The sequence below is a fragment of the Myotis myotis genome, unplaced genomic scaffold (genome assembly GCF_014108235.1).
Source record: "Myotis myotis isolate mMyoMyo1 unplaced genomic scaffold, mMyoMyo1.p scaffold_m19_p_3, whole genome shotgun sequence".
NCBI classification, from domain to species: Eukaryota; Metazoa; Chordata; class Mammalia; order Chiroptera; family Vespertilionidae; genus Myotis; species Myotis myotis.
In genome coordinates, this window is record NW_023416335.1 from 161,751,433 (window position 1) to 161,775,640 (window position 24,208).

Here is a 24,208-nt window from a genome sequence, read left to right on the forward strand (position 1 = left end):
TTTATCCGAAGAAAACAAAAACACTAATTCGAAAAGATATATGCACACTTATGCTCATTGCAGCTGTACTAGTAATAGCCAAGACATGGAAACAACCTAGATGTCCATCAACGGTGAATGGATAAAGAAGATATGGTGCTTGCGTATGTGCACACACACAATGGAATATTATTCAGCAATAAAAAAGAATGAAATCTTGCCATCTGCAACAATATGGTTGGACCTAGAGGGTATTATGCTGAATGAAATAAGTCAGAGAAAGACAGATACCATTATGACCTCACTTACATGTGAAACCTAACAAAATAAAACAATGAATAAACAAGACAGAAACAGACTCATAAAGAACAAGCTGATGGTTGCCAAAGGGGAGGGGTAGGGGGTGTGGGTATTTAAAAAAAAAACACATGAGGGGAAGAAAGAACATGAATCAGCCACAAAGCTGCATTGTAGATGTGCTACAGGTAAAAAAAAACAACAAAAAGCAAAATTTAGCTTCATTAGTTCACTGAAAGAGGTGTTTAGCTGCTAGCAAAGCAATTCATAAAATTCAAACTTTAAAGAGAACATATAAACTAGATGCCCGGTGCACAAAATTTGTGCACAGGTAGGGTCCCTAGGCCTGGCCGAAGATCAGGGCCAATTGGGGACTTCCTTCCCCTGACTCCCGGCTGCTGGCCAGGGCTTTCCTTCATTCTGCGCTGCCCCCTGGTGGTCAGTGCATGTCATTGTGAGCGGTTGAACACCTGGTCAGTCGAATTCCCGAAGAGACAATTTGCATATTAAGCTTTTATTATATAGGATAATATGCCAGTTGACTTATTGCCCAAAGGCGAACTGGTTGGCAGAATAACTAGTCTCAGGGAATGCACTCTTGGAGCCAATGAAGAAATTGTGGTCAACTCAATGAATGTTACTGTCATCTATCATGTACATGGCATGAGTTAGTGCCAGGGATACAGTGATATATAAACTTGGTCCATGCCCTTAATGGAGACATAACTATAAGAAATGTAACTGCCACAGTGAGATATTGGCAACAAAAGAAGATACTGAAGCAGAGGAGAGTGGGGCTCTTCAGGGAGGTCCTGGACAGAGGAGGTCCATGTGCAGCGTTTTCAGAGGATAGTTTATTGCCTAGACCAGTGGTCGGCAAACTACGGCTTGGCAAACAGCTGCTCACGAGCCAGGTGCAGATCTTTGGCTCCTTCAGTGTGGCTCTTCCACAAAATACTGGCTCTTCCACAAAATACCAACTTCTGCGCATGGGCCACGAAGTTTCAATCACACTGTACATGCATGCCTGCACATGGTATTTTGTGGAAGAGCCACATTCAAGGGGCCAAAGAGCCGCATGTGGCTCGCGAGTCGCGGTTTGCTGACCACGGGCCTAGACTAAAGGAGGGAGTGGGCATAGTAGCCAGAAGCACTAGCATAGTGACAACAGGTCAGATTGCCGGGGTGTGAGGTGGAAGATGAGGAGGGTTGGCAGTTGGAGAGGGAGGGTAGCACCTGGAGCTGGCTCCCCAGGAAGCAGCCACATAAGAGAGGCCCTTTCAAGTCTGCTGAGGAGCTGGGATTTTGTGTTGTAAAGCTGTGGGAGAAGCTAACATCTTGGGTGACAGATGGACCCAGGTTTCAGTCCTCCTCTGCCACTTATGAACTGTGATTTAGGCAAGATATTTCTGCTTTACAAGCCTCAGTTTTCCCATCTATAAAAAGGGGTTAATAATAGTAGTTCCTCATAAAGTTGTCATGAGAATTAAATTTAATGAAAGAATATATGAGAATTATTTAATTCAGTGAATGACACATAGTATACTATTAAACCACTAGAGGCCCGATGCACAAAGATTCGTGCAAGAATATGCCTTCCTTCCTCTGGCTGCCAGCACCACCTTCGCTCCAGCCCAGAGCCACCTTTCCACCTTTGCTCTGGCCCGGAGCCCCCTTCTGCCTTCGCGCAATGCCCAGAGTCTCGGAGTGACTGGGCAGGGCGGAACGCCTGTGTCGTTGCCATGGTGACAATGCAAGCATCCCAACCCAGCTGCTGCCATCTTTGTCATGTCAATTTGCATATTCCCTCCTTATTGGCTGTGGGCGCCGCCATCTTTGTCATGAAGTGATGGTCAATTTGCATATTCCATCTTTATTAGATAGGATTGTTATTATCATCACTCTTCGTATTACTAGGATAGAGTATCCTTTCAACAGCTAAGTGAGAAGGGAAGTAGAGAAGATCTAATAGTGATCAGAAGATTATGTGATGGACATGAATTAAGGATAAAGAGCATTGGCTACTAAGAGATATTTCTACCCTCCAACTTCTATGCTTCGATTCAGATGATTAACATTGACTGCCTCAATGACAAACTCTGAAATCTCATGGCTTAACTTGATATTTCTCACTCATAGTCCAAGGCAGGTTGGGGCAGCTCTCCTACATGGTTCTCCCAGTGGGTGTCTCAGGAACCTGGCTCTTCTCTCTTGTAGCCCCACCACGTGGCCCACATGGCCTGCAAAGCTACAGCAACAGGGGAAAGAACAGAGGAGGCACATGGGCTAACTGCCTCACCCTAGAAGTTTCTTATATTTAAACACACAACATCTAAAAATATGAAGATCTAAGTATAATAAATATACTGTGGCTCTAGCTGGTTTGGCTCAGTGGATAGAGCATCAGCCTGTGGACTGAACGCTCCCAGGTTCTATTCTGGTCAAGGACACATGCCTGGGTTGTGGGCTCGATCCCCAGTAGCAGGTGCAAGAGGCAGTGGATCAATGATTCTCTCTCATCATTGATGTTTTTATCTCTCTCTCCCTCTCCCTTCCTCTTTGAAATCAATAAAGAAATATATTTTTAAAAAATATACTGTGTAGTCTGATCAATACCACTCATATTAACTGGACCAAATCCCCCACTGAACCTCAAAGGAGGCTGGGAAACAAGGAGGAGAACAAGGACACTTGGTGAGCACCAACAGTTTTGGGCACAACCTTTTCCTGGGTAGATACCAACATTGGTTACCAGCCTGAGAATTCTTTCTCTTTGAGCAGAGCTGGGACGATGCTGGCGCATGTTCTCAAGTCCAGGCAAAGACCCTCCTTTTGGTTTTGATAGGGTATCCCTGGGCATATTGCCATAAACCAGATCAGATTGCACAGTATATTTATTACACTTAGATCTTCATGTTTTTAGATGTTGTAAGTATGTTTAATATAGGAAACTTAAGTTGATTTAATGGTGAAACAGAGATAACTTGCTCAGTGTTTCTTAAAGTATATATTCCTCTCTTTCTGATACTAAAACAGCCTTCCTTTTTTTTTTCTTCTCTAGTTTTTTTTAAAAAACATAACTGATTTATAAATATACAGTATTATATATTCATGTTAGATAGTGCAAAACTATTAAAGGTAGAAAAAAATAACCCTTATTCACACTCCCACTTCCAGTCCCTGTGTGTGGAAAACACTGACTTTGGCAGCACCCTTTGTGTAGCAGAAAGCACTAAACATGTTAATGAATCTAAAAAGTCTTGCAATAAGTAACTGGTTTAATGTTTTTCAACCCATCATGGAATCTACCCTTATACATTTCCCAAGAGCTAGTGTTCTAGGGCAAAAAAACCCAATATAACAAGCAATGCATTTGCAAACCCTCACTGACAGGGGTTTTCTCCATCTTACATGGCTGAGCTGTGGTGTCAGAGGGTTGCTTTCACCCAGAACGAGTGCAGAGGTGGTCACCAGGCCGAGGTCACACAGCAAGCTGCTGTCAGAGGCAGGTGCAGTGCAGAGCCCTCCTCTCAGACTCCAGCCACCTTTTGATCTGCCCACACATCTGATGCTTCTGGAACCTGGATGTGTCACTTCTGTCTCCTCATAATCTGTGAGGAAGGTGAGCCCGGGTTGAGGGTAGTGAGGAATTCCTGATTCATGCAGCCAGTCAACCTTTCATGGGAAGATAAGAAAAGGTCATCTTACCTGTTCCCTAATCCTGAGCAGAAGTGGGGAGGTCCTAGACGGATGGCTGTCTCAGCTCCTTAGAAAGTTTCCAGAAAAAAGGAGACTTCAGAGGCTCCCTTTGATAGCCAATCCTATGTAAGCTTCCCCTGTTCCAATTTTAATCCACTTCTTACTTTTGTATTATTAATGACCAGAATTAATAAACCCTTCTGGCTTGCAGGAAAAAAAACTGGCTAAAATTATGGGTCAAGGGGGAAAAAAACTTATGAAATAATGGAAAACATAACCTTCAGCTTCTTAAAGGGTCTGCTGGTCACCCAGGCTTACTACCATTGCTCCTCCGCTCCTCAGACAGCACAGAAAGCCCACCCTCTTCCCCATGCAGGACACCCCAGACTCTTCTATCTGCTCATCTGTGGCTGGTGCCAACTCCATTATTCACCGATGCCCCTACAGCCTTGTTCTCCATGAGGTAAACACCTTGGTGGTTATTATGCTCTGTGATTGGTTCAGTGGAGGCTGAGTCAGCCAATTACCCCCAGGTACCTTCTGGCTACTCCATGAGGGCCCCGCAGAGAGCCCAGGCTCCAAGGTATAACAGAGGGCACAGCAATGAGCCTCATCCTAAGCACCAATCTCTTTCACACTCATCCTGAGTGTCCCTGGTGCCAAGGCCTGGGCTGAGCTTGGGGGGAGCAGGGGAAGGGAGGGTTAATCTAGGGACCTGTCAATCTGATGGGGGAACTGGGACACATACCGAGGACCAAACTGAGAATAGAATGATGAAGTAGAAACCTATCCGGGGCTGTTTCTGAGAGAAGAATTGAAGGCAACTTAGGTTGGAGAAAAGGAAATTGGGCCAGAATCAAAGAAGGATACTCCTATGCTTATATGGAATGAAGTTCTAGAATCTGGTTCTTAATTTCAGATCTGAAGAGTCTTCCTCAGCCCTTCTTGGCCTTGTTCCTAATAGGTGGTCACATATTGATCCATAATCAGAGACACGAGGGCAGGAAATGTCCTGATCAGAGGTTCCTTGGATTGGATAAATATCCCTCTTCTCTTATTAAAGAACTCAGAAGTACCTCCCCCCGCCCCCCCCAAAAACCCAACAACCTCAGGAAAGACCATCTTCCTAAACTTTCCCAGGCCATCTTCTTCCCACCCCCCAGCTAGTATCTCCCCACTCTTATTCCAGAAATGCTTTTCTGGAGAAACATGTTAGCTCTGGACCCAAGTCACCCCCAGCACTTGTGACCAGGGCTGTCAGTGACCTAAGTCTCTCACTGTGTCCTGCGCCCCCACCCCCCAAGCAAACTGAGAGTTCCTTGCAGATGGGACAGAAGTCTCAACTCTCCCGGCTTCCTTCCCATACTCAGGGTGGAGCCATCCTCCTCCAGACCCCAAAGAAAGCAGCAGGGGACAGGCTAAAGATGATTCTCTGGAATATTCTTGACCTGGGTCATGTCCTGAAGCAGAACCGGCCTGGACGTCTGCTTCCTTAATCCTCTCTCTTCCCCCCACACATCCAGAGCCGCCAGACCCGCTGGAAGCTTCCACAGGAGATGTTGGCTGTGATAACCCCAGTAATTGGATGGCAGCAAGTGGCGATAAGGCAGCTAAATTATTATAATGCAGGAGGTGAGCAAAGCAAATGCAGGGTTCTGGGGGCATTTTATGGGGGGTTTATGGGAGGTTCAGGGAGGAAGAGACAAAAATCTCAGATAGGGGATGGTAATTTCCTAAATGAAGAACCCAAGAGGCCCCCAGTGACCTAAATGATGTTTCAGACCTACAAATTAGGCTGACTCCATCCAGCAGGCCCGCGCTATTTAAGGGGTGAGCCAGGATAGAAGGTCCAGTGCCCTCTGCTCCCTCTCCTGCCTCCTGCCCGCCCCGCGCCCCACAGCACATCCTGCAGCCATGAGCCGGCAGTTGCACTCTTTCCCTGGCAGCGAGCGCCTGGGCTTCAGTGGCTGCTCAGCAGTCATCTCGGGCAGGGTGAGCAGCAGCTCCGCCTCCTTCAGGGCTGGCGTCAAGGGCACCACCGCCTTCGGCAGCAGGAGCCTCTTCAGCGTGGGGGGCGGCAGGCGCCTGGCTCTGAGCGCCTCCGCGGGGCGGAGCGGCGCCTTCGCGCTGGGCCACTGTGCAGGCACTGGCGGCCGCCTAGGGGGCTTTGTGGGCACGGTCTTTGGCAGCGCCGGGCTGGGCCCTGCGTGTCCCTCTGTGTGCCCGCCAGGTGGCATCCCCCAGGTCACCGTCAACAAGAGCCTCCTGGCCCCCCTCAACGTGGAGCTGGATCCCAAGATTCAGAAAGTGCGTGTCCAGGAGCGGGAGCAGATCAAGGCGCTGAACAACAAGTTCGCCTCTTTCATTGACAAGGTGGGTCCTGGGACATGTTCCTGCGTTGGTAACCGCTGTACACAGGGACGCTCCCTCTGCCACTGACTGCTGCGTGGGAACTTGGGCGAGTTAGCTAGTCCTCTGAGCCTCCCTTTCCTTATCTGTGAAGTGGGCACAGGAGTGGCTCTTACCTAGTAGGGTTGTGATGAGGATGATTGGTTGTCCTTCGAACAGTGGCAGGCATTCACTCCCCATAAACCAAAGCTTCATTCCTTCTGTGCAGGAGAAGACCCTGGGAAGGGGGTTGGTGTCTGGGGCAGGAGGAGAGTGGAATGGCCATCTGAGGGCTCTCAATGTCAGACAAGAGGGTGGGGACACACATTCAGGACAGGGTCACTAGTGGGACAGAGGCCAATGGGTGTCACAGGACATGATGCTTGGTGAGTGGGGAAGGACTTGGAAGGTAAGAAGTGGGATACAGTTGTAAGCTAAGATGGTTTTTAGAGGAGACGTTTGAAAAGGCCCAGAAATTTGAAGGGTGAGCCTGAGGGAGAATATTTAGAAAGAGGGCATGTCAAGTTGTATGTGTGTGTTCTGTATGTGTGGAGGGTACTCAGAAATCCGGGTGATAGGAAAGATATCTCTGGAGATTCTGAGCTAGTGACCCGAATGAATGGGGAGGAGATGGGGAATGGGCTTCTCTTCTCTCCAACTGGAGCAGAAGGTCTAGAGCATGAGTGATGGGGACATAATACTAACAATCGCTGACACGCCTCAGTGCCCGGTGCTGTCCCAAGTGGTTCTTGTTTATCAACGTGCAACCCATGGTTCTGTTATCCTTCTGCCACGCAGATGAGGAAAGTCAGACAGAGGAAGGCTAAGAAAGCGCCCCAGTTGCTAGAACAGGCAGCAGTAGAGCCTGTCCCTCACCACTATGCTCGGGAAGAGGAAAGAAGTAGTTAGAGGAGAGAAGACAGGAGTAGAAAACACAGAGCTACCATCCCATTTTCTTCCTCCAAGTGTGTTCTTCCCTAGGATATTTCCTTCTCTCCCCCAGGCTAAAGAGATAGGTGAGAAGAAGAATGCTGGTGAGTAGCGGAGTGCCTGAGCTTATGTAGCCCCCAAAATGTGAAACCTTTGGTCGAGTAGGAAAGAAGCTTGTAAAGATGTCATAGCCCACTCTGAAAACCAAAGAAACAAGCCAATCAAGAGCCATTTGGGCTGTACAAGAGATAGAACATACTAACCATGGGAGTAACTTTCCAATGCCATCCCCCCGTCATTGTTTCTCTCCTGCTTCCCATTTCCTTCCACTCTGAAAACACCAGCATTTATAGCAGAAGACGCTCCCTCAATCACATGATAACCATGGAGGCAGTTACAGCATTGCTTAAGAACACTTCCTGATTTCTCTTAGACTGGATCTTATTTCTTGTCCTAGAGACCCAGATAGGCATGATCCCCCCCGGACTGAATCTACTCTCTAATGAGACTTGCTCTTTCCTGCCCCACCCCCATACTAGAATGACTGCATCTGATTTCTGGAGCCTTCTCCCCACTTTTGAGAGTCAACAGCATGGGGATTCTGGGTCATGACCATCGTTGGGTTCCAGGTGCGGTTCCTGGAGCAGCAGAACCAGGTGTTGGAGACCAAGTGGAGCCTGCTACAGCAGCTGGATGTGAACAGCTGCAGGAAGAACCTGGAGCCCGTGTACGAGGGCTACATCAGCAGCCTGCGGAAGCAGCTAGAGACACTTTCGGGGGACAGGGTGAGGCTGGACTCGGAGCTGAGGAACATGCAGGATTTGGTGGAGGACTACAAGAACAGGTGAGTGGAAAGGCAGAGGTTATGCCCCTGGAGGGTCTTGATTACAGATGGGGTTTTGATTTGGATCTTTTGCTGATCCTATTGCAATTTTCTTTCCCGTAAGGGAGAGAGAGAGGTTCAGACAGGAGGACAACTATTTCATAACATAAGTTGTTAAAAAGAACTTTTCAATTATCTTTTGAATAACACACATGAAATCTGAGATAAATCATATAATTTGTTTTCTGTGTTTTATCCAGTGTAATTAGAAAAATCTGGCAGTTTTAGAAAATGTCACATTCCCATTCACTAACATGAACTACTTCAGCCATTCAACAAGGCTTTTCTTCCTGGCAGTCAGTGATTTGCCTTAGCAAGTAATAAAAGCTGAAAAGATGTGCTCATGTTAAAGTGTATGAAAAAAAGCCATATTCTAGTATTAATTATTTTTTCCAACGTTCTCTGTTGTTTGCTCCCTCAACTGTCCTATCGTACATTCTTTGATAATAGTAAAGGATGAGATAGTGAGAACTTTAAGTGGAATGATCAATACTCTTATCTCCCCGATCCACAATATATCTGTATTAAGAACATTTCACCCCATACAAACACCTGTTTCCAAGACCTTGCTGCACCTGGAACAGGATATGTAGAGGAAACAGGTGGGATAAGGTTTTGTTTGGTGTCTGTGAGGTTTTCACGCTGGGCTAGTGCACATTACTAAGGTGCCAGATGGAGGAGGGTCCATCTTTCTGCTGTCTCAGGGAGGGGTAGCTGTGAAAGGGAGGTGGGACAGTGGGACCTGCATGACATCTCCCTCATAGATCTCAGATCTATCTTAGAGCAGATGGCATATGAACTAAGGAGCTAGAAATTGATTCCTTTAGCCTGTCCTTGTCACATTCCCATGAGGAACGCTATGCATGCCCCAGGGGTACATGACCTCAGTTTGAAGACCACTGCCCTGCAGCTCTCAGCACAGAGATGATCACTAACTGCTTAGTGAGCATTTGCAGAACTGAATTATCCAGTGGCTGTGCTCTCTCCTTTCTCTTGCTCCACGCAGGTACGAGGTGGAGATTAACAGACGCACAACTGCTGAGAATGAGTTTGTGATGCTCAAGAAGGTAAGGGGAGCAGGAAAGGATGGAGAAAGCCTAGAGGGCTCTCTGAGGACTTGGCTGAGGAAAAGGAACCTTAGTCCCTTGGGCAGGGGTGACTGGGATTCTAATTTTCCTGCTCTTTTCACCAAGTCTTTTATATGCTGCACCCAGAATCCATCTGTTTGAAACCCCAGCATTTGTTACACTTCTGGTGCACCATTGCACTGCATATTAGTTGGCTTGCTCTTAGTGATGGGGCCTCCCTGAGAACCATGGGGTAGGGGAGTGGAGAGAGTAGGGAACCTGAGGCTTCTTATGGCAGGAAGGGAGGAAAAAAGGGAGGGAAGGTGAGAGGGAGGTGGGTCAGCTGGCCGCTCTCTGTGTTTCCCAGGACGTGGATGCTGCCTACATGAACAAGGTTGAGCTTCAGGCCAAGGTGGACTCCTTGACAGATGAGATAAAATTCTTCAAGTGCCTCTACGAAGGGGTAAGGACCTCACTGCCCTCCTTCGCGTGGTCTGCTCCTCTTACAAGTGGCTTCTGGCCCTTGGCCAAGATTGTTGTGTGGACCAAAGGCTGGCAGGGAAGCCTTTCAACTCGGTGCAGCTGAGGCCCTACTATGTGCTGAACTATGAGATGGGTTTTGTGGAAACCATAATGGATAAAAAATTATTCTTGTCTTCCAGGAATTCACAGTCTCAGAGATCTGACCTGTGCTAAAGCATGAGGGGCCTAGAAAGAGAAGGTCATTGGCAACTCCCTAGAGCACTCTGAGTTTAGACTTGATTGCATGGGTGGAGGGTGGATGTTGCTGCAGAGTGTGAAATAGGAGTGGGAGCAGTCCTGAGTCCATGGTGGAGAGGATGGTCCCACACAGGCTGAAAGCCCAGTGTGTGCATCTTACACCCCGCAGACACTGGCATTGCTGGGCTCTGCTAAGGAAGGGCAGAAAGGGACAGCAAGGGTTTTACCAGGGAGGATCAGGAGACACGCTCCCCTCAGGGGGAGCTTTTAACTGGCTCCACTCCCCTAATTGTTCCCAGGAGATCGCTCAGATCCAGTCGCACATCAGTGACACATCTGTCATTCTGTCCATGGACAACAACCGGGACCTGAACCTGGACAGCATCATTGATGAGGTCCGTGCCCAGTACGAAGAGATTGCCTTGAAGAGCAAGGCGGAGGCTGAGGCTCTGTACCAGACCAAGGTGTGCCTAGTGACCACAGGTGCTGCCCTCTCATTATGTGTGCATGTATGTGCATGCATGTGTATTTAGGCTGGGTGGAGACCTCCTTTGTCTTGCAGTTGGGATTGTGGAAATGCCTCCCTGTGGATCAGGGAGGCCAACTGCAGTTAAAAAAATTATTAATTCCAGAGAGGAAGAGAGAGGGAGAGAGAGAAAGATCAATGATGAGAGAGAATCATTGATCGGCTGCCTCCTGCATGCCCCGAACTAGGGATTGAGCCTGCAACCCAGGCATGTGCCCTTGCTCAGAATCAAACCCAGGGTCCTTCAGTCTGCAGGCAGATGCTCTATCCGCTGAGCCAAACTGGCTAGAGCCCAACTGCAGCCTTGGCATGAGTTGGGGACATATATGGAGCTTAGCCCTTCCCCTGCCATGACCCTTACTGACAGCAGAGGCCACACCAGCCACAGCTCTGACATGACTCTGATACCATTTCTGTGGATAATCCAGATGCCTTGGCTTTTCTTCCTGTCCCTAACTTTGTCAAAATAAGGACAGGAAATTTGAACTCCACCAAGGCTCTCACATTTGCGAGCCCAACGATTCTGCTGATGGGGCAGGACCTTTCTATCCAGAAGGAAAGAGCTGTCTTTCTCCCCCTCCTCCCCTTTCTTTCTGCCATTTCCTTCCCCTCCTCCCTTTTTCAATTCGATTGTGTCTATGATGCTTGGATAATGAGAATGGCATGTGGACCTCCCTCTCCGTGCTGAACACCCTTGAAAGGTGGATGCTCAACTGTCCTGTGTTCGTGTTCTCTTGCTCCCAACTTCAGATCCAGGAGCTGCAGGTCACAGCGGGTCAGCATGGGGATGACCTCAACCTCACCAAGGCTGAGATCTCAGAGCTCAACCGCCTGATCCAGAGGATCCGCTCAGAGATAGGGAGTGTGAAGAAGCAGGTGGGTTCTATGCAATGAGTCAGCTACAGGGTTAACTGAGCATCAATATCTGTATAGGATCAAATATGGAAAAGGTCCTTCCTTCAGGCGTTTGTAATTCATCAGGAGAGAATAGTCTGAGCCGATATGGAAGGAGGAAACATCCACCCAGTGTGCTGCACACCCACTAAGTCCTGTAGAAGTCCCCAGGGGCTGGAGCTGCCTGAGAGGGTGGGATTATACTGGGATGGGAGGCAGAAAGGAGAGAGGAAGAGGTGCCTTCAAAGCCAGGCAGTGGGGTTTAGACCCAGTGCAGTAGGTAGAAGGAAGGCATTGGGAGATTTCATGTGATGAATCTGCTGGAGGAAGGAGAATAGGGCAGTGGATGTTAGAGAAGAGTAGGGATTAAAAGCCTCCCACCCTCGCCTTGGCTTAGGGCTCTGCTCTGGGTTTGCCTGCCCCACTTCTGAGATGGGACATGTTTTTTTTGGGTCGGGCAGCTGGGTCCTAGGTGTCTCCGCTGCGGCTGTTAGCCACTCACCCAAAAAGCAATGGGTGTTTGCCTGGCGGGGGGCCTACCTGATAGAGGAGAGTGACACCAGATGGACAGCAGGCCAGAATTCCACATGGCCTTAGGGTCAGCTGCTGTCCTTGGGGTGAAACAAATGTGACTCCAGAGAAAGGGACACACCAAAAAGAGAGGCCAGACACTTAGATCCCACCAAAACCTTAGCCAAGCGACCAGAACACACACTCAAGACTAAAGGCTCCAGAAGCTCCCCATCCCATGCCACCCCCACCTCCCCAGCTTTCACATGGAAGCCTCTGAGCCCCACCTACAGCTTCTTTCTGCAAGTTACATTTCCACTCAACCACAGGTGTCTGTCAGCTTGTAAAACCTGCCAGTTATCGCTTAAGGCGTTGCCATGTAGCATGATTGCCTGCAAAATTTTGGAGGCCATACTCTCAGTGTTTATTGGACAGACATTTAATTAATAGGAACTCTATTAGTCCTCAATTTTTTTCATGATTTACAGGATCTCCCAAGACAACCTTTTACACTGTGAGGCAACATTGAGGTCAGCTACCCAGAGACTATTCTGGGTTGGCATTAGAATCATATAGCCCATGTTACAGACCAGGAGGGAGAGGGCAGGGGCCACGTGCCAGGTGCCCACCTTCTCGGTGCCCTTTCCCTCCTCTATCCTGTGGTAGAGACGCTCCACCTTCACAGGCCACAGCATGAGTTAGGGTGCACTGTGCCTGAAGTCGGGGAAGGACAGATTCTCCTCTAGTGATGTCCGAAGGAGGAGGAACCAGGACAACCTCAAAGCATTTACTGTCAGTCAGGACCCAGTGAGGGGAGGTAGTCTGAGCAGGATCTCAGATGAATTCATCTGCCCCTCAGTGCTCCAACCTGGAGACGGCCATCGCTGATGCCGAGCAGCGGGGCGACTGTGCCCTGAAGGACGCCCGGGCCAAGCTGGACGAGCTGGAAGCTGCCCTGAACCAGGCCAAGGAGGAGCTGGCCCGGATGCTGCGCGAGTACCAGGAGCTGATGAGCACAAAGCTGGCCCTGGATGTGGAGATCGCCACCTACCGCAAGCTGCTGGAAGGCGAGGAGTGCCGGTGAGGGCCAAATATCTTTTGTCTGGACCAGTTATCGCTTTGCATTAGTAGGAAGATTGAAAGCAAACAGTTTGGTTTTGTTCAGGTCCTACTGAGGTAAAATCTTATAGAAAATGGGCTTTAACATGCTGCGTAGGAAAGACAGCAAGAAGTTAGATAGCAAGAAGAACTGAGTTATAAAACATCCCAAAGAAGTGGGAGCAGAGGCAGTACTGATTCAGCAACGTTTGAGAAACAGAGCATCACTTGGCCCTTCGTGGTGCAGGATGACCTCCAAGAGTCATTCACTTTCAAGGTCACTCTAGCAAAGTTGGGGCCCAGTGAGGATGTGCGCTCATTCCTCTTATTTGTCTAAGACCAAGGGCATAACTAGAAGGCAGTGGAGGCACAATTATCTTACACATCAGGTAATCTCAAATCCACTTTGATGGAGTGTTGACTCCATGTGGCAGATTTTTCATCTTGGTTCTCCATTTCTGAAGAGGCCCCACTGGGGTGTATGGGAAGAAAAGAGTCTGGAATGGGGTAGAGGTGGGATGTTCTGAGAGGAGAAGCTCATTCACAGGAGACTCCCTGGAACCTTCGGGTGATGGTTTACTGAGGGTTTATCTCTTTTTCTTCTTCCTCTTCAGGATGTCTGGTGAATATCCAAATTCTGTGAGCATCTGTAAGTACCTACAGGCCCAGTCCTGCCCTTGGTCACCTATCACAAGTCTGAGTTCCTTTAATTCCATGACACCAAGGAGAAGTCAGAATACTGGAGTGGGTTCAGGGCCAACTTAGGGGCACAAAAAGGGAGCTGGCTTTAGTCACCAACGAGAAGCAGTGGATGGAGAAAAAGAATAATATCATGAAATACAAGTATAACCTTAGAAAATAAAATAATACTCAACAGTGTATAATCCAAGAGTCTGTTGTAAGAATAATGCTTAATGGCTACATTATATTTCTACTGATGCCGGACCCAAATAAAAGCCCTGAATGACAGCAAGAGGTTATTGAGGGAAACCTGAAAGGGAAATGATGAAAAAGAAAGCTAAAATCTCCTCCAGATTTAAAAACTAGAGAAAGCGAGGGGAGATGCTGTCTATGACAGGCAGGAACACCCTGGCAGCCCCAGGCCTCCAGGAAGGCCTTTCTTCCTGTGGCCCTTCCTGTGGGCAAATTCACTAGTAGAACCTGCAGAAGCTTAAAGTCGGATAGTGACTGAGTGACACACCTAACAGGAAAAGGCCAAGTGCATCAAAAAGGACAGTGTGGATGAAAATCTGCCAGTTCACTAAAAAGGTACAACAGAGAGAATCTGTCTCAATGTGAAGCCACCATAGGGAAGAGAACTAAGGGAGGGCCCCGGATGACAGGGCTGGGTTCTCCTCTCGCCCATTGCAGCTGTCATCAGCAACACGGGAGCCGGAGCTGGAGGGGCTGGCTTCAGCATGGGCTTCGGCGCCTCCAGCAGTTACAGCTACAAACCTGGGGCCGAACTCAAAACCAAAGGCAGCTGTGGCAGCGAGTTCAAGGATCCCCTCACCAAAACTTCCGGCAGCAGCTGTGCAACCAAAAAGAAGGCCTCCAGATGAAGGGCAGAAAGCTGTGGACCCCATCCATCTCTTCTCTCTCCGCCCCTTCCCAAGTCAGGAAGTGCTGCCCCTGTAACCACAATCCCAGTCCCCTCCCCTCTCTCTGTGGTCCTGCGCTGGGTGACACGTCTGTGCGGAAAGTCCAGTCATGGGTGCGCTCGGCAACCTCCTCCTGGACCACCTCTCACTGGGTCGCTGCCCTAAATGCAGAGATAAGATGCAGACTCAGCACGCTTCCTTGTGGCCAGTTGCCAGCCCCTCTGTCCCCATGTGCTTTTCTTGAGCCTTCATTGCCCAGGGCCTCTTTGCCCTCTGGTTGGAGTCGTGTCCAGTTCTCTGCCTCCCCTGCAATAAACGCTCAATGCTGTTTGATTCTCAGTGTCAATCTGTTGCCCAGGATGCCAACATCTGCACGGCCCCTTCTAACTTCTCTTGGTCTAACTCTTGCTTTCCTGAGTCCCTGACACGGAAGCCTGGCTTCTCCATCGGGTTCTCAAAAGCACCCAGTGTTCCACACAACTGCCTCTCATTGCTAGAGTGGTCAGTCCTTCTTTTCCTTCACCTCCTCGCTCTCTGGCCAACCTTCCGCACAGTGGCCCTTCTTCCTGCCAAGTCTTTCCACCCTGCAGTTTGAGGCCTGCATGTATATATAATTGTATGGATGCGTCTGTATCTATTATGTACACATAGTAGTGGCTCACTGCACAAATCCTTAGTGAGGCAGGCATTGCTCAGGCACTGGGAATACTACAGTGAACACACGGGCGCAGACCCTGTCCTTAGAGAGCTCACAGTCTGGCATGCAGAGTAAAAATAAGCCACTAACACGGGAATAAATAATATGTGTCAGTAGTGATAACTACTATGAAGGAAAACTAATGGGGTAAGAAGGGTGCTCTTTTAGGTATGTGTGTATGTTTCTGCAACAGTGTTTGTTTTCTCAGAATCAGCACAGGTGACTTGAGCAAGGTGCTAAGGAGCAGAATCCTTAAGGGTGAGACCACCTTCCAAGGATGAGAGTGGCATTCAAGGTGCCCCTGACCCCTTCTTCTCCCACATCATTCCTGTCCTTTTACTCCAGTCTTTCTCCAAGCAGGCTAGGACTTTCCATGCCCATGGACCTTTGCAAATATGATTTTTCAATCACAGAAATCACGCCCCATTTATTGAAAACCTGCTCATCCTCTGTGGCCCAGCTGAAATGCCACCTCCCATGTTCCTGCATTTTCTGGTCCCTCCAGGTGGGTTCTATTAAGTCATAAAGCTTAAATGCAAGGGAACATTAGAGCTGCTAGCTCAACAGCTCTCCCTTGTCCCTTCATTTTATGGGAGGCAAACAGGCCTGATGGCTAAGTGCTTTTCCCAGGTTCACAGCCCTGCAAGCCCACAGCACCGTCCTCAACTGTGTTAAGTTGGTGTTTATTTTCCTAGTGTCATGTTAGCTACACTCATGTCTGTCTCCTCCCCACACTCCTCTCAGCCCCTTGTTCCAGGGTCCTCAAGTCTGGTGCACAGTCAGCACTCAATATACCTTCACTGGGGAGAGAGTTCAAGGTACACGCACGTCCCGATGATTTGGCATGCAAATGATAAAACAGATTTGGGTTAAAAAAATTGTGTTTCCTATGCATACACATGTGTACAATTTATGTAATTTGTCAGCCAAACTTTTGTTCTGGACACATGCTGACCTGGATCCTCAGACAACAGGTATAAGCCAGTACCATCTCAGGCAGGTGGCCCTCTGGGCCTACCACTGGCTGAGGGGTCGTGTACCTGGCTTCAGATCCTGGTTCTTCCAATGGCTGCATGTGGCCTAGTGCAGGATTCTGTTCTTGTGAAAGAGGATTGATGCAAGCTGGTTCTTATTGCCAGATACTGTCTCAGTAGCAATTCTCCTAAGTACGCTATGTCTGGAAACTTAATTAACTCTTCCAGTAATCTGATAGGCATTATTGCTATTGTAATAATTCCATCTCACTACCGAGGATACCGAGGCTCAGAGAGCTTACCAAACCCACCCAATGTTACATGGTTAGTAAATAGCAGAGTTGGGACTTGAACCCCAGTCCAATTCCATAGTCCACACTTCCAGCCACTACACCTCATTACCTATCAAAGTTCTCACCTTAGAGGAGAGTTGAAAATGTGAAAAAGGATAATGGAAAAAATACAGTGCCTGGAACTCAGTTTGCAGCCAATACATGTTAGTTGTTATAATAATACTTGTCATTGAAGCGTGTTTATGAAGCCCTCTGTGTTTGCCGGCCAGGCACTGGTTCACGACCAGTCGATCCACAGCAGGACTGTGCCCAGAGCCCTGGCTGAGATGAACTAAGTGCAGGGCAGAGGGCGCTGGGTCTGTTCATTGACACACATCCCCATTCAGTCACCAACTGCTTATTTCCAAGCAGGTAAAATACAGGGTGTCCCCAAAATATATACACACTTTAACAGCTGAAAGCTCAACTGATGTTTCTTACTTTACAGATTTAACCCATTGGAATTAATAATTATTCAAAGCGTGCATACATTTTTTTGGGGACACCCTGTAACTCCTTGGTGTCTGTATTTTGTGCATATACTGCCCTCTGCCATCAGATTCAAGTACTGCACCTTCTGTCTGTGGCCCAGGGGAGACTTCCCCACAGTAGAGAAGGTGTTGGATGAGCTGTCAGCAGGAAGAGAAGCTGTTTCGCACCCTAGCCTGCCCAGGCTAGTCCCAGCCTCCATACTGCCCAGGCCCTGGCTCCTGGCCCCCCTTCCTCTCCTCTGTGACCCCTCCTCTACCAGGAGGTGGCGGGGGGGGGGTGGTGGTGGTGGCTGGTGCTGCTGTCATCTGAACCTCCTCACCTCTAGTCAGAGAACTCGGTACCTTCAGACAGCTCTTCCTCAATGGGCGCCTGAGAATGTTGATCTTGGTGCTGATCCAGAGGTCCTGGGAATGAGGACCCCCTTCTCTTACCTCATAACGTCCCGCCACCCCCCTCTACCCTCCCCCCGCCTCTCTGAGTGCAAACCCTGCCCTGGTTGTATTGGGGTGGGAGGGCTCTGAACTCACTTTCTCTCTCTCTCTCTCTCTCTCTCTCTCTCTCTCTCTCTCTCTCTCCCACACACACACACACAAACACACTCTCTCTCCCTTTCTCTCTTTCTCAGCAGATAATCCAGACATGGAGACACTGGCAAGGTTTAGCCAAGGGGTTACAGAGGAAGGAAGGGATCAGAGTTGAACACTGACAATCTGGGAAGGCTTCCTGGAGGAGGTGAGAGGGACACAAAATCACACTGTGTAAGAGAACATGCTTTGCGCTGGGCTAGTCAAGAGTCTGAATCCCATTGTTGGTTCGTTTCTTTTGCCACTTATAACCATGACTTGGGCAACTCAGTCTCCTTGCTCCTGTGTTTTCTCATTTGTAAAGTGGGAAAAATAAGAGTACTTTCCTCACTGGATTGGTGTGAGGATGAAACAAGTTAAAATGTACCAAGCAAGCTGTCAAAAAGTGTTCACTCCAATTCTACACTTGAGGCTCCCCTGCCCTGCTAGCTTCCTGCTTGATTCCAATCCCAGGCCAGCAGCTCTTCCCCCATCTCGTTCTCCTTGGCCCTTGCAGCCACATTCATTTTCAGAAGATTCCCCTCCATGCCCACTGGTTCCTCTTAGCCCTCTCCTTTGGCCCTCTGTTGGGACACGGAGTGCCTGTCCGTGCTCCAGGCTGCCGCATTGTTCCTCTTCTTCCCCATGTTCACCAGTGTGCCCCGTGTCCACCGGCTCACACCCACAGACCGCCTGCGTCCTGGTGTGCGTCACTCTCTGATCTGCAGGTTCATGTCACAACCAGTCTCCTGAACTGATAGCTGCATGTCACACTTTGTAGCCAGGCCACAAAGTCCCACCTGCCTCAGCGGGGGCCCCTGACCCTGTGGAGATGGGGACTTGCTCTGTGGGCCTCCTTCTCTACAGGGAAGGTGGACAGAACTTTTCAAAGGGGCTGGGCTGTGGTCTCAGCTCCAGATGGAGAAGCTCACACTCTGACCCAGCCTCAGGTGCCAGCATTGAGCATCACCTAAGCCCCACCAGCTTGAGTGGCTTCATCCAAGGCAGGCTGCATCCTGGAGGGCGGTGCTTAGGGCCCCCTGGCACAGCAGTGAGGCGAGGTGGTTCCTTGCAGTCAGTAGGTATCTCATTCCTTCCTTGCAGGCTCAGGTGGGGCTGGGGTCAGTTCAGCCCCTGCCTCCAGCCTCTGGGCTCATCCTCTACCCTCTCTGTGTCTTTAGCCCCTCCCCTCAGGACAAACTCATCCCTCCTCACTCAGTCTTTCCTAGTTCCCTTTTCCTAACACATTCAGTTATTTTTTATATTTCTTTCTTGACATCCTACTTCCCGTATTTTCCTCCCACTTTTTACCTTGCTGTGGCCACCCAGGCCCTGAGTGCTTCTGCCCTGCCTGGGTGTTTAAGTCCCCCTCCTAACCCTGTCCCCAGGGTCTAGCGGGCTCAGTTATAAAGTGGGCCCAGGAGAGAGTGATGGCCATTCCCCCACACCTGAGGCAGGTGCTCCTCCACCCCAGGCCCTGCCCACCTCTCCAGCAGCTTCTCCAAGGGATGGGGTAGGGGCAGGGATGACCTTCTCCCTCCTGTTTGAATAGGGCTGTGCATGGTGCTCTGATGGGAGATAGAGAGCATGTCATTAGTGATGACTGGCTTAATTGCCACCTGTGCGCAGCCCGCATGTTTGCTTTGGAAATGGGTAAAGGAAGAGGCGGATAAAGCTTCAAACTTCATAGTCACGATCAAAAGATTAAAGCATTTCCCCCAGCTGCTCTATTCTCTTTCAAAAAAAAAAAAAGAGTCATGCAATAAAGGGGGTTGGGGGGAACCAGAAAATAACTTATAAACTTCTTCCAGAAGTGGTTGGTAGTGGAAGGGACTGAGGTAAGGAGTTGGATGAAATAATACAGAAGTGGGGGCCTGGTAGTATTTTGAAACAAGCAAATGGAAGAAAACGTGTCCTTCCTAGAGCAAGACCGCACTTGTCCGGCATACCTCTGTGCATCTAGCTCCCTGTGATGACGAGGCAGATGGTGGGGGTGGGGATTGCAAAGAGCCCAGAGAGCTTGTCTTTTAAAAAAGAGGAAAGAAAGGGAACTAAAGACTGCTTGATTGACACTAAAGGACTAGGGGTCTGTGCAGTCATAGAGCCTAAGAAGGCAGGGTGGGGGAGGGAGTGAACGGAGAAAGGAGCTCTTGAGACACGGGCCAGGGCAAAAGGACACTCGGGCTGGGAAAAATGAAAAACAGTCTGCAGGTCCCTGAGCCAGAGGGAAGCGGAGTAGGGCAGTTAACAGTGGACAGAGCCCAGAGTGGACACAGGGGGGAGCAGGGGGGCCACCACTTCCCCAGGGCTCGGAGAAGGAAAAGACCCAGGGGACTGGAAGACAGCACTCAGCCAGCCCTGGAGGAGTAGGGGACAACTGGGGCGTGGGGGGAGCCGGGAGACTCTGATGGCCTTCCCCTTGAGAGCACAGAATTCTGGCCACAGGCTCCAGCTCACCTGTATGTCTTGAGCCTGTGCTTGAGATTCAGGCAAGCCAACCAGGCTGCCCCAGGGCCCTGGGGTCTGTGCACACGAGGGGCGAGTGGGGCCTGAAATTCAGCTGTGCACTCAGGCTAAGGGCTGCATCTTTCTAACCGGCACAAAGGCGGCCGAGGCCCTGCAGCCACTTGGTTAAACCGCTGTGACAGTTACACTCTCTTGGTTAAACTCTCTTGTGGCAGGAAGGCCGGGACATGCCCCTCCTGAGCTAGGCTGCAGTGGGCAGAAGCAAGATCCGGGGTGCTAATACTGAGGAGTTGACAGGAAGGCCCTAGACTCAGAAAGAGGTGTTTGTGGAGAGACGCCAAGGAGTGCTGCTAGAAAGTTCTACGACCACCTGTGCTGAGGGAACCACCACTAGGTGTCAGATCACTAAGCATCCTCTGATAAGTCCGATCAAGCAGAGGCTCACTGCACAATGTCTTGACACTAAGGTGGCACCGGTGGGGATTCAGAGCTCCGACTGCCCTCTGGGATTTCACTCAGCACAGTGCCTGCGTTTGATAAGTGAGAGTGAAACTGAAATTAAATAGATGAGATCCAGCTACCTGTTTTCTTAATAATCTGGAGGATTCACGTTAACCTGTGTGTGTAAGGATGGGCATGGGGAAGAGGGACTAGATGGATGAAGAGAGATGCAACTTCAGTGACCCCTACAAACTACTGGGGAATCTGGGACTCTGCACTCTGCAATATAAGGGGTGATTGGGTGATTGGCCGCCCAGGTCGTAGCACTGGATAAGTCATCAATCCTGGGGAGTTGGGCCAGGTGGTCAGTCTAGAGCCCTGGACTGCAGCGATAGCTCTGCCCTACTGCTTGGTGCATATCCCATTTGCTGTGGGACTCGATAGGCCAGGACTCGGAGAATTTCATGCCAGGAAGGTGTAGGGTGTTGGGAGGGGAGGTAAAGAATGAAAGAAAAGCTGATGAATCTACTGTTTAAGCTAACTTTGGACAAGGATAAAAACGGGCACCTTTCAAACTGGTTCAGACAGGCAGAGAGCTTTAGGTTTTTGCACTGAGCTCATTTTCAAATGATCAGATAACTCAGTTTCAAGTCCTTTCTGATTCCAACGTGCTGTGGTTTATCCCCAAATCTTGTCACCCCAAAGTTAGCCCCAAAACTTTTCAAGCTTCTTACTCTTTCCATTAATGACCTTAATCTACAGAACGCTGGTTCCCTAGACTATGCCCAAGAGTAGTCAAAAAACCAATGGGTGGAAAATGACCTTCAGGGTCCATTCTCCAGCCGAGCAGACATGACTTTGGATGTGTCCATTTGGGATTATTCGTGGCAGTGCTTTCTATGTACCTCCAGGGTACTGTGCTCGGCTGAGAGGGACTTCTACCCTCCAGGAATTCCCTTAACTAGTGGCAGGACAGCGTGGAGCAAATGGATTGGCTCCTTCAGGGTTCTCTAGGGTCCTGTCTCTCTCACAGTTCTCCTTGTGTAACATGGAATCTGTTCTTTAACCTAAAGCCCTGGCTCAGTGATGTTTCTTCCCCTCATGACCCTCTTACAATTCCACAGTCTGCAGGAACTGTCTTAGCCACCATCTTTCTCCCATTGACCTCCCCTCCCCAAGTCAAACCTTCCCCTTCAGTCCACCTGGGCTGCTCATGGCCTCTCAGATGCAGTGCACGTGTCCAGTCAGGATCACCTTCCAGGTCTCAATGTATTTTGAACCCAATGTATTTCATTTTGATTTTTTTAAAAATCAGGATTTTAATAACAGCTTATCTAAGCCATTCAGTTAAGCACATTATTGAATACAGGCATGTGGAATTAAACTACAGCAAAACAACTCTCCTCAGTTTATATTTTTTCTCCTCCAGTTCAATTTCCATTTTTTTAGGGGGGAAGGAGAAAGTCTTAGAAGTCTCCTTCCCTCAGTGTCCAGCATTGAGTAGTCCACACAGTAGGCACTCAATTTTACATTCATTGAATAAGCCAATCTCTTCAGGCTTGGGGACATTCATTAGTCCAGTGAACTCAAAGACTAGGGTGTGGAGTGTGATGACTAATTAAAGGGTAGCCAGCAAGGTGAAAATTGGGGCTGTCTGAGATCTGACTGTGCAGGCTAAAGAAAATCGCCTGCAATTTCATTCCCTAGGAACCAGCTGGGAGGGGGGCCACCTGTGTGTGGCCACAGTCACAACACTGTTGTCTGGAAACCCTCCTCTGCCTCCTCTTCTTTCTTCTGTGTCACAACTACCATCACCACTGTCATCATCACCACCACCACCACTATCACTGAGCCCTTACTTGCCAGCCCCTAGTACAGGACCTGGCATAGAGAGGCAGTGTGTGTGGAATGCACACTGAAAGGTGCCGGGACCCTAGCCCTAGTCCTGGCTCTCCCCAGCCCATCACCTTGGAACATGGATGGGCTTAATTCATTCTCCAGCATTTTCCCAGGCACCTGAAACTCTATTTTTTAATCACCCTACGTCTTCTCTAGCCTTGAAGATCTAGCTTTGAACTTTTCCTACTTTGTAAATGTTCTCCTGAGAAGGTCTTTGGTAAGAGGTCCAGCTCCCCTAGCAGACAGAGCTCACGCTCAGCCCCACAGTGGAGGCACAGACTTGGCCCAGGAGACTCAGCCCACCAGAACCATGTGTATTTCCCATAGGGAGCCCCTCAGGGATGGCTACTGGAGGAGGGGTCTACAATAAAATAGCCCTGCTGAAAAGTGACTCTTTTCGTTCCCCTGCCCATCCCTATTTTGGCTGACTCTCTCTCTGAACCAGAGAAACGCGGCCCAAGGAACTCAGAAGTCCATATCAGAAAGTCTTTGCATCTCTGACTAATCTCTATGACATTATGTGATGATGGTGGTTAGGAGCAGGGACTGTGAAACCAGATACTCTTGAATTCCACCCCCAGCTCTGGTTTACTAGCTGAGTGACTTTGGGCAAGTTCCTGAACATCTCTAGGCCTCAGTTTCTTCAACTGTAAAGTGGAGTTAGTAAAATGAGAGTTAAATTAGAAACCCTTGTAGTGCTTGGCACAATGTCTGGCACGTGCAAAGTGAACAATAAACATTGACTTTTGTTGTTACTACTGTCACTATGATCACAACTGATTGTATTGCTGCCACCATTGCTCCTCCTACTTCAGGTCATACTTCAATCCCCCCTGCCTGGGAGTGGCTACTCGGAGCCAGCCCCTGTGATGGGTACTGTTGGGGGTATAAAACTGGCCTTCTGGAGACCCCTAAAATGCCAATCACAATTAGCCCCTCCTCCCCTGCACACCTCTAATCCCTGTTCACAATTCTTTCCTGTTATTCTGGAGCTTTGGCCCCAGATTTAAATTCTTTTTATGAATTCTGTTCATTGATCTTCAGGTTCCTTGAGGGCTGGAGCCATACATTAGTCATTCCCAGTCAAGGGACTCACTATAGTTTGTTGATATTCAGAACACCAGGCTCACACACAATCTGGTTTAGAAAAGTGCAAGAACCCACTTCAGTTATGCCCTCTCATGCTCTCTCATGCTCGGCCCTGCCAGGAAGGTTGAGAGGCAGGGTTCCTGGAGAAGGAGCTTCCACCGCTGCCTCTGGCTGAGAGGAGAACACGATAAAGGGAAAACCCTCTGAGGCAGCCAGGCGTATAGGCATCCTGGTACCCAGCTCACTGTCTCCCCGTTTCCCTTCTCCAGCAGCCACAGCAGTTGTCTACTACCCTCTGGCTATCCCAATGGCTCCAGGCTCCCCAATTTAGTTATAGAAGTGGTCAGAGTCCTGCATTAGGGCAGCTACCAGGTGCCTGTTTTTGAAATAATTTTTAGCATTTTTAACGTATCATCGCCCTTTCCTAGGACTACCTGAACTTTATTGTAAAGAACTGGCTTTTCTGATCTAAGATTGAGTGGCTTCCTAAAGTGATCAGGAAACTAGCAGAACAGCCCACCCTGAACCCAGGAGTGAGCCTCAGGGTCTTCTGTACCTTGGACACTGGGCATGGAGTGTTTCCCTAGGGAGTGCGAGGACAGATGTTATCCCCAGAGAGAGAAGAGCGAATGTCCCAGCTCCTGAGGCTGCTCTATGGCCCGA

General features: G+C 49.2%; 1 protein-coding gene across 1 annotated transcript; it reads left to right on the plus strand.

The window, feature by feature from the left end:
- Positions 1-5,787: 5,787 nt before the first annotated feature.
- On the plus strand, positions 5,788-14,920 carry KRT72 (keratin 72). Its single transcript, XM_036299389.1, has 9 exons — positions 5,788-6,348; positions 7,923-8,137; positions 9,183-9,243; positions 9,611-9,706; positions 10,263-10,427; positions 11,240-11,365; positions 12,753-12,973; positions 13,606-13,640; positions 14,363-14,920. Exons 1-9 carry the CDS (start codon positions 5,890-5,892, stop codon positions 14,551-14,553), a joined length of 1,569 nt encoding a protein of 522 aa, XP_036155282.1. The 5' UTR covers positions 5,788-5,889; the 3' UTR covers positions 14,554-14,920.
- The last annotated feature ends 9,288 nt before the right edge of the window (positions 14,921-24,208 follow it).